This window comes from Lissotriton helveticus, chromosome 3_1 (genome assembly GCF_964261635.1).
Source record: "Lissotriton helveticus chromosome 3_1, aLisHel1.1, whole genome shotgun sequence".
NCBI lineage: Eukaryota > Metazoa > Chordata > Amphibia > Caudata > Salamandridae > Lissotriton > Lissotriton helveticus.
Genome location: NC_136061.1, coordinates 1,027,456,401 through 1,027,469,852, shown reverse-complemented (window position 1 = coordinate 1,027,469,852; position 13,452 = coordinate 1,027,456,401). Strand labels below are relative to the sequence as shown.

At 47.3% G+C, this 13,452-nt stretch overlaps 1 protein-coding gene across 1 annotated transcript in view; it reads right to left on the bottom strand.

Annotated features, from left to right (window-relative positions):
• The window catches only part of LOC144824202 (dynein axonemal heavy chain 11-like), a 3,356,387-nt gene that overhangs the window by 107,240 nt on the left and 3,235,695 nt on the right, over positions 1-13,452 (bottom strand). Inside the window, exon 91 of the mRNA XM_078683354.1 lies at positions 12,564-12,676. Coding sequence (XP_078539480.1) covers positions 12,564-12,676 — 113 coding nt within the window. The remainder of the gene's footprint in view (positions 1-12,563; positions 12,677-13,452) is intronic.

Here is a 13,452-nt window from a genome sequence, read left to right as displayed (position 1 = left end):
TCCCACGAGGATGAAGGTTGCAGAAGGCCGCGGCAGCGCCAGCAGGCAGGACAATAGTTCACAAGGCAGGGCCGCGGCAGCGCCAGCAGTCCGTCAAGGATGAGTTTGTCGCGGTGTCTCTTGACTCCAGGATACAACTGCCTTCCTGTTCTGGGGCTGCCTCAGTTATAGGTCTGGCACTCTTTGATGTCCGGACCCTCGCTCTTGGAGGTCGGGAGGTCGCTTTCTCCCACAGACCTCGCTGTGAACTCCCCCAACTCCATCTCTTATGAACATGATGTCTTACCCTTGTCAAAGCTCTGTCTGGAGAAGCTTATGTATCACTACTCTCTATCATCAATGCATCCGTCATGCAAGGCACCTTCCCAGAAGCTCTCAAGACAGTTGAAATTCTCCCACTCCTGAAGGAACCCACTCTAGACCCTGATTATCTCGTCAAATATCAGCCTATCACTCACCTGCCTTTCATTAGCATGATCATTGATAAATCAGTCTATGCTCAACTCCAAGACCACATCAGTAGATAAGGCTCATTGGTATCAGTGATCAGATGGTCATTGTAATTTGTAAGGTAGCTGGCTCCATGATGCAGACTCATCTGAAGCTGGTAGTTGGGCAGTAGATTGCAGGTACTGATGCAGGTACTGATGTGGTCTTGGAGTTGAGCATAGACTGATTTATCAGTGATCATGCTAATGAAAGGCAGGTGAGTGATAGGCTGATATTTGACGAGATAATCAGGGTCTAGAGTGGGTTCCTTCAGGAGTGGGAGAATTTCAACTGTCTTGAGAGCTTCTGGGAATGACCATCTGATCACTGATACCAATGAGCCTTATCTACTCATATGTCTGGCCCTCTTAGCTATTTTCTACACCACCAGCCACCCTAACCTCATACACATCCCGTAGTCTTGAGTAGGATACACTACCAACCTACTTCACTGGTTTTCCTCTGACCTCGTCAGCCAACACCAATTGGGTTACATGTACACCTCCTGTTCCTAGAAGCTACCTATCAACTTTGGAGCACCCCTTGGTTCCATATTGTTCCTTGTCACCATCAGCCTATAAAGGGAGACTCTGGGGCTCTACTAAACAATAACAGCAATGGAATTTACCATTGTGCTGATAACACACAACTGTACTTGAAAATCTCCTCTCATGCAGGCATCCAATGCTTCAAACCCTACGTGCATCTGCATAACCAGTTCCTAACTGAAAAGCAACCCTGCCAAAACATAATTCCTGAATACTAAACTCATTCTCAAGGCACAGATCATCAAGAAAACCAAGACAGCTTCGTACCAAGTGGTACCAAGGAACTGTTTGTTTCTCTCAAAAACCAATTTCAGAACTGCTTTTCAAGTCCTTATAACCTCATATCTGGGTTGTCGCAACACTATGCTCCATTGCCTGTACATTGGCCAGCTATAAGGCCACAGCTTGCCTCAACACAGGCTTGGAAGAATATGCCCCCCTAGCCTCCACGGACTTCCCTTAACTGGCCCACACCATCTTCAGAATCAACTACATTATGTGCAAAGCAACCGTGACTGGCACCCCTGCCTGTTTGACTGCTAAGTTTACCTTCTCATGTGACTCTTAGCACACCTGCATCCTGTACACCATCAGACTAGAAACAAACAGGTGCTAAAAAGTAATAAAAGCAACATGCATTCTCCATCTATTCGCGAGAGGATCTGGAACGATATCCACATATTAATCATGAAAATCCTAACATTGCTCCAATTTAAGAAAGTGCTGGAAACATGACTCTTTAAAGAACATTACATCATGATGCAGTAACGGTCCACGTCTGCACACAAAACTCAGATACCTTTCCAATCACTCAGTGACTTCCGTAACTCTGCCTATGACTGTGCACAGTACAAATCACTCCTTTGGCTAACTGCACGCTTTGGACATACCACCTACAAACATGCATATCTTGCAGCTGTTAATAAGGCCCTATTTAATATGCATCATCTAGAATGGGGCATGTAAATCAAGTGCTGAAACGATTCTCTTCTTATCAGTCATGTACACCCCACTTTGTTGAAATGGATCCTTCAGATCTCCCTCTCTACCTGTTAAATGTGGTATGCCCCAGGGCTCTATCCTCTCATCCTAACTCTTTATCCTCTATATGCAACCACTAGGTTCAATGCTGCAAGACAAACAAACATTATCAGTGCACCAATATGCAGATGATACACAATTGTATATCGAAATCTAAAGTCCTGGACACATGCCAAGACTTAGGGTCATATGTATCAAAAAAGAGTTTTGTGATTCTCAAATTGCGATTTTTAGCGAATCACAATTAGAGAATCGCAAAATGAAATGTATGTAGGATTTGCTAAAAATGTTGCGAATCCTACATATTCCTTATTTGCGAATCGCAAATTGAAATGAGCAAATAAGGAATACCTTCACATTCATTCCTATGGGCTAGAAGAGTCCCATAGGAATGAATGGGAAGACATTCTCAATTTGCGATTACCAATTAGAGAATCGCAAATTGAGAATGCAATTTCAAGGTTGTTAGGGTGCCTAAAGGACATTCTGTTGCACCCCTGAAATATGCATGTGTGCACATTTTGCACACATACATCCCCTAAGGGCATGTATGTGCGACATATGGCACTTTAAAAAAATTAAAAACTTGCTTTTTTAGAGAAAATCACTAATTACCACCAACTTGAAGTTGGTGGTAATTTGCAATTCCTTACGGTCAAATAGCAAATTTCTGGTGATTCCAGAATTGCATTTAAGGAATCACAATTTGCAATTCCTTAATTGCATTCGCAAAATAGAGAATTGCTAATTTTGCAATTCTCTATTTTGCGATGGCCTTTTGGGATGATACATCCCAAAAGGCTTTTTCCAATTCGCAAACTGGCCAATTCTGTGAATCTGCCTGTTGCAAATGAGAAAATGGCTTGATACAGATGGCCCTAAATATCTTACCAGAAAATCTAATGAACTGGATATCTTCATTGTCCTTAAAATAAACGCCACGAAAACTGAATTCCTCCTCCTGCAATCAAAATACTCTTTGCCTTCTGTTCAAGATTGGCTTTGAGCACTGACAGGAATAATAGCTCTCAAACCCTGATCCTACTCCCCAATAGCTTGGCTACACCATTTACAGTAAGCTAAAAAGTAATCATAATATCGTCAAAATAAAAAATACATTGTTCCAACTCCTTTTTCAAAGCAAACTGAAACCGCCTATTCCCTCCATAGATTTCAGAACTCTGGGTATTTTCCAACTAGATGGTAGTAAGCAATCCCAAGCTTTACTTATTGGCTTCAGCAGCGACTTGAAGGCTAAACTACACTTGAATGTGAGGGAATCACTAGAAGGACATGTTGCCTAAGGTAATGAACAAATCTTTCTTGTGCTAAGGATTAAGCAATTCAAACCATCTTTCAGACAACCGAAGGCTAAACACCCAAAAAAAGCCTGTCCTAGAAAAACGTAAAGATTTAGCTGTTCAGAATGTACCTTTTTGTTCAACCTGTTAAACTGCCTTCCTGAAAGCTTAGTATCATCGCCAGTCGCAATTTTTCCAGAAAACCGTGAGGACACACTGGTACAGAATGTACCTTAATGTTAGTTTCCTTACTTCTTTCCATCACCCTTTTCAAATGATTCTCATATTGGTCTGATAGAGGTTTATGTGAAGGGTTCCATTTCGCCTGTGGCTAAGTCCAAGCAATACAAATACCTCAGATAAATATGTCTCAGGATAAATGAGCTGAAAACCCGCACCCTTGGAAATACTCCTGTGCCTGATGGGAGCTATACAAAACATGTTTCTGGCTCAGACATTTCAACGCATCACTCAAGCCCTGGACAAATGCTGCTGCCTGACAAGTGTCATCTTCACCTTTAAAAACATCTCTCCATTCTTAAAATACCTTATCACCACTCAAATGCTAGCCTCCTCCAGGAAGTCAAGATCTAAAATATGATTCACAAGACAGCTGCTATGCTCAAACTAAAAAAACGATTCATTAAGGAAATTTGGTGTAATGGAATGAACCTTATTGAAAGATAATGCTACCAACATCTGCCCAGTCTATACAGGGCATACATACAGAAAGCCAATAACAGTCACTACTCCTCTTCCTTCAACTATCATTCCATAATTCAGAACTCCTGCAGACTTATCTAGAAAAACGGTGCACTATCAACATCAATGCAGCCATCTTTAGGAAAAAACCTGGGACCTGAATAGCTTACTTACTGCTAGGATGTGTTCACCTCCTAGACCTTCTGCTTCAATCCCACTTTCTCTCTTGCCTTCAATTGAAGGGCAATACTCTGATCTCATATTTGTGAATCTCACATTAGCTCATGCAGAAACCTTTGAACTCTCCGTTATCACTGACTGCCAGTCTCCTGTCATGTATAATTTAAGACCCTCTGTATTGCACAACAAACTCTCAATAACATTTGATCAATATTCTTACAACAGCTACAGGGGCACTCTCAAAGACCTCTTTGCCTTTTTAGGTCGAGGTAATATCCGGTTTGCCGAAGGCAGAACCGGAAGTCCGAGATTTTATGTTTCTTAGTAGGGCTTCAGAACCCGCCTCCCTGCTCTGTCTCTCCACCATTGGCTGGCTTCCTAAACGGAGGCCAGCCATTGGAGGAGAGAGCTGTCCCTCCGAATAGGCTCCGTTTTTTTCGGATTCGGGGGCGTAAGTTTTTGCTGTTCTTTAGACAGTGACGTCGTCTGTCACTCAAAACAGCAAAGCCACGCCCCCCCATCCCGAAAAATTTTGGAGCTTTGGGCCGCCATTTTGTTTGCTTCGCAGTGAAGGTGAGCCGTGTATTCTGGTCCGGATCTGCGATCTCGGGCCATGCGCTGCCACAGGTACGTTTTCTACTCGTGTTTTTCTTGCTCTGATCCGTGGTGTGTGGCACACTGATCTGTGTGGTCTGTGGTATCCTGAGCAGCTTGTTTACTCCGATTTTGTGCGTGGTCTGTGGCAAGATCTGCTTTCCTGTGATCTGTGGTCTCTTACGTTCTGTTCTGCTCTGAGGTCTGTGGTGCTCCAGACACGAGGTCTGTGACTGTGAGGAGTATATCTCTTGGGGCGGCTCTGCTCCTGTTGCAGCCTCGCAGTCTCTGCTCTGTCCTGGCAGCGAGTGTACCACCCCCCACGGTCTGTGGGCTCGGCACTTTTGAGCTCGGCTTTTGCCTGGTCCCAGGGGCAGCTCCTGGTGCGCGCTGAACTCAGCCCAGGGAGCCCGGAGCAGGCTACCGCTGAAGTGCACGGACTCCCTGTGGTCTGTGGCCTCGGTCTGTGCCTCTCCAGGGCTCTGCTCCTGCTGACAGCCCCCGCAGGTCCTACACCCGGCAGGTGAAGCTACCTCCTCAGCCTGTCAGCTCTCCCGCTGCAGAGTCCTGAGTGAGCTCTGCCCGCGCTTGCCATGCACTGAGGGTACGGCGTGGCTCAGTCTCTGAGGTCCGTCCGCAGGCTGCTCTCACGCGTCCTTATATATTCTCCTCCCACCTCTCTATATCTCTCCCTCCGAATTCCCTATATCCGGACCTCCTTCCTTCCTCCTCCCTTTCTCCGAGCTCTCTTGGCATCTGTCCCCATCATGCCCCCATGGTTGCCTCATTTAACCCTCTCCCCGAACCCACTCGTTGTCCTTCCGCTCCCTTCTCAGCCCGTCCGCTCTCCCGCTGCAGAGTCCTGAGTGAGTGAGCTCTGCCCGCGCTTGCCATGCACTGAGGGTACGGCGTGGCTCAGTCTCTGAGGTCCGTCTGCAGGCTGCTCTCATGCGTCCTTATATATTCTCCTCCCACCTCTCTATATCTCTCCCTCCGAATTCCCTATATCCGGACCTCCTTCCTTCCTCCTCCCCTTCTCCGAGCTCTCTTGGCATCTGTCCCCATCATGCCCCCATGGTTGCCTCATTTAACCCTCTCCCGAACCCACTCGTTGTCCTTCCGCTCCCTCCTCAGCCCGTCCGCTCTCCCGCTGCAGAGTCCTGAGTGAGTGAGCTCTGCCCGCGCTTGCCATGCACTGAGGGTACGGCGTGGCTCAGTCTCTGAGGTCCGTCCGCAGGCTGCTCTCACGCGTCCTTATATATTCTCCTTCCACCTCTCTATATCTCTCCCTCCGAATTCCCTATATCTGGACCTCCTTCCTTCCTCCTCCCCTTCTCCGAGCTCTCTTGGCATCTGTCCCCATCATGCCCCCATGGTTGCTTCATTTAACCCTCTCCCCGAACCCACTCGTTGTCCTTCCGCTCCCTTCTCAGCCCGTCCGCTCTCCCGCTGCAGAGTCCTGAGTGAGTGAGCTCTGCCCGCGCTTGCCATGCACTGAGGGTACGGCGTGGCTCAGTCTCTGAGGTCCGTCTGCAGGCTGCTCTCATGCGTCCTTATATATTCTCCTCCCACCTCTCTATATCTCTCCCTCCGAATTCCCTATATCCGGACCTCCTTCCTTCCTCCTCCCCTTCTCCGAGCTCTCTTGGCATCTGTCCCCATCATGCCCCCAGGGTTGCCTCATTTAACCCTCTCCCGAACCCACTCGTTGTCCTTCCGCTCCCTCCTCAGCCCGTCCGCTCTCCCGCTGCAGAGTCCTGAGTGAGTGAGCTCTGCCCGCGCTTGCCATGCACTGAGGGTACGGCGTGGCTCAGTCTCTGAGGTCCGTCCGCAGGCTGCTCTCACGCGTCCTTATATATTCTCCTCCCACCTCTCTATATCTCTCCCTCCGAATTCCCTATATCTGGACCTCCTTCCTTCCTCCTCCCCTTCTCCGAGCTCTCTTGGCATCTGTCCCCATCATGCCCCCATGGTTGCCTCATTTAACCCTCTCCCCGAACCCACTCGTTGTCCTTCCGCTCCCTTCTCAGCCCGTCCGCTCTCCCGCTGCAGAGTCCTCAGTGAGTGAGCTCTGCCCGCGCTTGCCATGCACTGAGGGTACGGCGTGGCTCAGTCTCTGAGGTCCGTCCGCAGGCTGCTCTCACGCGTCCTTATATATTCTCCTCCCACCTCTCTATATCTCTCCCTCCGAATTCCCTATATCCGGACCTCCTTCCTTCCTCCTCCCTTTCTCCGAGCTCTCTTGGCATCTGTCCCCATCATGCCCCCATGGTTGCCTCATTTAACCCTCTCCCGAACCCACTCGTTGTCCTTCCGCTCCCTCCTCAGCCCGTCCGCTCTCCCGCTGCAGAGTCCTGAGTGAGTGAGCTCTGCCCGCGCTTGCCATGCGCTGAGGGTACGGCGTGGCTCAGTCTCTGAGGTCCGTCCGCAGGCTGCTCTCACGCGTCCTTATATATTCTCCTCCCACCTCTCTATATCTCTCCCTCCGAATTCCCTATATCCGGACCTCCTTCCTTCCTCCTCCCCTTCTCCGAGCTCTCTTGGCATCTGTCCCCATCATGCCCCCATGGTTGCCTCATTTAACCCTCTCCCCGAACCCACTCGTTGTCCTTCCGCTCCCTCCTCAGCCCGTCCACTCTCCCGCTGCAGAGTCCTGAGTGAGTGAGCTCTGCCCGCGCTTGCCATGCACTGAGGGTACGGCGTGGCTCAGTCTCTGAGGTCCGTCCGCAGGCTGCTCTCACGCGTCCTTATATATTCTCCTCCCACCTCTCTATATCTCTCCCTCCGAATTCCCTATATCTGGACCTCCTTCCTTCCTCCTCCCCTTCTCCGAGCTCTCTTGGCATCTGTCCCCATCATGCCCCCATGGTTGCCTCATTTAACCCTCTCCCCGAACCCCCTCGTTGTCCTTCCGCTCCCTTCTCAGCCCGTCCGCTCTCCCGCTGCAGAGTCCTGAGTGAGTGAGCTCTGCCCGCGCTTGCCATGCACTGAGGGTACGGCGTGGCTCAGTCTCTGAGGTCCGTCCGCAGGCTGCTCTCATGCGTCCTTATATATTCTCCTCCCACCTCTCTATATCTCTCCCTCCGAATTCCCTATATCCGGACCTCCTTCCTTCCTCCTCCCTTTCTCCGAGCTCTCTTGGCATCTGTCCCCATCATGCCCCCATGGTTGCCTCATTTAACCCTCTCCCGAACCCACTCGTTGTCCTTCCGCTCCCTCCTCAGCCCGTCCGCTCTCCCGCTGCAGAGTCCTGAGTGAGTGAGCTCTGCCCGCGCTTGCCATGCGCTGAGGGTACGGCGTGGCTCAGTCTCTGAGGTCCGTCCGCAGGCTGCTCTCACGCGTCCTTATATATTCTCCTCCCACCTCTCTATATCTCTCCCTCCGAATTCCCTATATCCGGACCTCCTTCCTTCCTCCTCCCCTTCTCCGAGCTCTCTTGGCATCTGTCCCCATCATGCCCCCATGGTTGCCTCATTTAACCCTCTCCCCGAACCCACTCGTTGTCCTTCCGCTCCCTCCTCAGCCCGTCCGCTCTCCCGCTGCAGAGTCCTGAGTGAGTGAGCTCTGCCCGTGCTTGCCATGCACTGAGGGTACGGCGTGGCTTAGTCTCTGAGGTCCGTCCGCAGGCTGCTCTCACGCGTCCTTATATATTCTCCTCCCACCTCTCTATATCTCTCCCTCCAAATTCCCTATATCCGGACCTCCTTCCTTCCTCCTCCCCTTCTCCGAGCTCTCTTGGCATCTGTTCCCATCATGCCCCCATGGTTGCCTCATTTAACCCTCTCCCCGAACCCACTCGTTGTCCTTCCCTCCCCTCTCGATACTCACAATACATTTCCAATTCTCACGCATTTAGCGTAGTCCGGCTGGCATAGCATCTCGTTTCATGGTTTCCATCGCAAACTCCTACCATAACCCCACCCCCTTGCTGCCCCTGCTTCTCCCCGGGGTGTGTTTTTTTTTACCCCACCTCATTTGCCCCCTGTCCCTTGTGGCGTCTCCTCAAGGCATGCGTTGCACCACCCCCAACTCTGAATATAGGGATTACGTGGGGTGTAATTTAAAGGGCATTTGAATTATGCTATTCTATGGCCGCTGTGTTTTCTGCATAATTATGCACTTACTACACTTGCCACAAAATCCTCCATCTGCTACATTAACTGCAGACTTCAACACAACAAAATGTACGTAGCTCAAATGGATCGAATGCCACATGGTTTCACAACGTTGCAGACCATTTGTGCCTACCCACACCAATGACAAGCGAATCCCTCAGATGTCTTGCATAGTAACGTCAAGTATGGGCTGTTTGTTGCTTGTCACTGTTGGCTGCCGCTGGCAGCGAGCTTCTATCAGCAGAAAGAGTTATGGACACTGGTGCCAGGCCATCCCGTGCCACAGAACACCTGTAAGCAACCCCGTTTCTAATGCTTTCTTGTGGCCTCTGCCACCCTGTTTGTGCCATTTTTCTTGCCTCTGCCACCCTGATTGTGCCATTTTTCTTGCCTCTGCCACCCTGATTGTGCCATTTTTCTTGCCTCTGCCACCCTGTTTGTGCCGTTTTTCTTGCCTCTGCCACCCTGTTTGTGCCGTTTTTCTTGCCTCTGCCACTGTTTTTCTTGCCTCTGCCACCCTGTTTGTGCAGTTTTTCTTGCCTTCTGCCCCCTGATTGCACTCATTTTTCTTGCCTTCTGCCACCTGATTACACTAGTTTTTCTTGCCTTCTGCCCCTGATTGCACTTCTCTGCCACCCTGTTTGTGCCCCTGTTTGTGCCATTTTTCTTTCCTCTGCCACCCTAATTGTGCCATTTTTCTTGCCTCTGCCCCCCTGATTGTGCTATTAGCAATGTAAATGACAATGCCATTTATTTTTTTTGTAGGTGGCTCTATGTGTAGGTGGCTCTGTCTGTGTGAGGGTGGCTCTGTGTAGGGTGTAGCTATTGGCATTGTAAATGACAATGCCATTTATTTAACGATTAAGCTATTGGCAATGTAAATGACAATGCCATTTATTGATGATTTAAAAAAAAAAAAAAGAAATGTCATGAGCAATGCCAATAGCTCTACCTTTAATGATGCCGAGACCATTGCATTGTAAATGCTTGTTTGTGTTTATCTTTAGAGAGTTCTGAAGCTTTGTTTTTCCTCCTACTTGTTTTTGCTTTATTTTTATCAGCAACGTCTGCTCTCCCTGCTATTTTCACCCACGTCCCTTTTTTCTAAGGATCAGTAGTTCCCTTCTGGTTCATGAGTTTCCTCTTATCAGCAATTTTTGCTTTCCTTGCAGGTTTCACTATTCAACACCACAGCAGTCCTCATTATTTGCTTTTGTCCTCCCGAGCCTGTTCTGTTTTGCTCATTTAGTTTCTTCTGGAGTTTCTGCTTCCACAACTTTTCTTATTCAACATCACCAGTTCATGTTTTCTAATTTGTTATGCAGTTTTCTGAGCAGCTCCTGCTCCCTCTCTTCTTTTCCCATCCCATTTCGACAGTTTCTTTTTCTAACTGAGTTCACTTTCCTCAACAGTTACTGCTCATCCTGATTTCTCAACAGTTCCTTATGGGGTTCCCTCTCTTCCCCCTTTCCCCTCACTATCTCCTCAAATAGTTTTGGTCAACAGTCTGATCACAGTCTGCAGCTCTCTCTTGAGCAGCCGTAGTATCCATCCCAGAGTACTCCCTGATCCCTTCTATGAGATCAGTAGTTCCGCCCTGCCTCCCTTTCCATGGCTGACAACTAATGTTTTCTTGGGTGGGGTTGGAGGGTAGGACCCTCAAGGCATTGTGGGGCATATTACCAACAACTAGCGATAATTATCGCTATGTTGGCTTAGCAGCAATAATTTTATCGCCGTGTTGCGGCGATTTTTATCGCTTAGGAGCCTTGCTATTATCAAGGTTTATCTCCTAAGCGGCCAAAATGCATAAATATCGCTGTAAAGTCAGCGATAGTCATGCATTACCGAGCTAATGCTCTTGGCCATGTTATCCACCTCCCTTGGATAACATGGCTAATAACTGCTCAGGGCAGGTGTTAGTTTTTAGAGATAGTCGCGCTTAGCGCGAATATCTCCAAAAGTTGGTAATAGGAGATAGCGATGTTAGCGACTGTTTCCAGTCGCTAACATCTTGGCACGCCCACTTTGCATGTCATTAGTGATAAATATCTCTGACATGCAAAGCGGGGCCCAAGATGGTCGCTATCTCCTACTAGCTGTCGCTAACTGGTGTTAGCGACAACTAGGTAATAGGGAGATAATTTTATCTCCGCTTTCTTGGCTTTTAAAGCCAAAAAAGCGGAGATAAATCCCTTGATAATATGCCCCTGTATTTTTAATAAAAATACGAATGTTCCCCTGCATTCATCCAAAATATTCACTTTCCTTCCTTCAGAAATATTTATGCATCATATCGGTCCCCTCTCACTGCTCCAAATGACTATAATTTACTCCAGAAGTTGGTGTCCTACTGATCAGTCAAGCACAGAGAGTGTGTTGGTTGTGGCTGCTGGCAATACACGGTGATTGAAGGAAGGTGGGCTAGATTAATGATGGAGCATATACCCCTAATCCCAGTGGCCTGCTCAGGACTATGAATGTCATTCTTCTCATCTGTTTTTCTTGTCCATGAGGTGTGGGAGAAGCAAAAACCGACACTTGGAAAGTCAGTATTCTCCATTTCCCTGCTTGGCCTCTCACAGATCTCATTTGGAAGCTGGAACAATGTAGGGCGGCAGATGTGGCGGGCAAAGCGTCTTCATTCTTCACACGGCTCTTCCCTGGGTGTGGGAAGGTCACACGAGGACCTGCTGGAAGCAAATGAACTACCAGTGTTTACAGGAAGATTGCTCTCTCCCCATATTAAACTGGTTTGATAATCCATGTAGGCATAGCATAAGTGTAGATGCATAGTTCACATCTTTTGTTAGTGTACATAGTGGTACACTTAAAGTGTATCCTGTAGTTGACTATCACACTGCTTAAAGGGGGAACGCAAAATTGATGGTGTTCCTGCAGAAAAGGCGAGGGCCCCCAGAGGCTCTAAAATCTCACAAATATTCATCTGTCTTGGGGTGAATGAGCCCCCGCCCCGCCCGCAGCACCCCCAAAACACCCCCGCGCTGCAGAGGCTGCAGGGGCTTGTGCTACTCCCCTGAGACTGCTAAAGTGCACTATCAAGGACTTAAGTTCTTTTTACATAAATACTTCAAGGTCAAGACATTAATTTCTTCCAGTTTGAACCTTAGTCGGATTTGCACTAGAGGATTTTCATTAAGTATGGTATTACTTTTAATTGAAATAATGGTATGCAAAGATATGCCCTTTAAACTCCAAGCGCCTGAAGCCTTTATTTTCCTGTACTTTTACTTGTTTTATATTATTGTTACCCAAAAGAGTCGCACATTTATATTCCAGACACACCAGTAGAAAACATGCATTACGGTGCACGATATTTATGTGCCACCGAATCCATATTTATAGTTATATAAATCCAGGCAATAGGCTAATAAAATAAAAATCTATAGTTGTTCATATGCGATGAGTTCGGATGAAAATATTGTTTACGGCGCACAGTTTAAGCTGTTCTGGTAATCATGTTGAAAAATACAATATTTATTCATTAGATCAAATTTAATGAGGCCTCCTGGCAGTAATTATAAAAATTACTGTTGCAGTAAATTACTAATGAGTTGTGATGTGCTTCCTACCTGTGAGGAAGGACTGGGGGTTGAAGAATCCTGATATCCAGACAACGCTCGGGAGGGAGAGGTCTTGAGTCCATGAGTCAAGCTCCCGGCAGCGGAGGAGCACGTCGGTATACCTATGTGTGGAACAGGGAAAGGGTGCATTCTGTTACCCGCATCAGTTCTGTCACATTAAACACAGCGATTAACTTTCATTTCTGTTTAGAAGCGGAGAAGTGTGGTTGGCACAAGGCTGCGCAGATTCACTGATGCAATCGATTAGAACAGGGTTGAAATAGAGAAATAATATTAATAAGCAGAATTGGAAATTGTTTACTTAAGCGTGCATAAAGGAGTTAGTTTGTTAATATGCTTTTACATTGTACTAAAATGGAACGTTAATGTGACATAAAATGTTCTTTCCAAAAGTCGCAATTTTAAATTATTTTCGCGTACACTGCTAAATATTATCGACGGCACATTACCTCTTTCATTCTCATTTATTCTAAACAATGCTTCCCTACATGGTGTTTCAAAGCCACCGAGATATCCTTACCGCTGATATCCTTTATCAAGATTGTGTCCCGAATGAAGGACGTTTATCCTTCTCCAGTGAAGTTTCAAAGCATGGAAGTGACATCAAATATCCGTTACCCTAGTGACATCGCCGGAAGGGATTTTATATTAAGACAGACCACAATGTAAGTACATGAAAGAAAATGAACCCTAAATAAAGTACAAGATTTATAAAAGGATTCCGAAATTCCACTGAAACAATACTATTAAAAAAAAAACAATAAAAAAGAGTCTTGAAAAGATCACTTTAACCCTAAAATGTACGTGAATTTAAAAGTTTCACGGAAATTAATTGCAAAATTGTATTCCACTTATGAACTATGCAGTGTCCAAACCC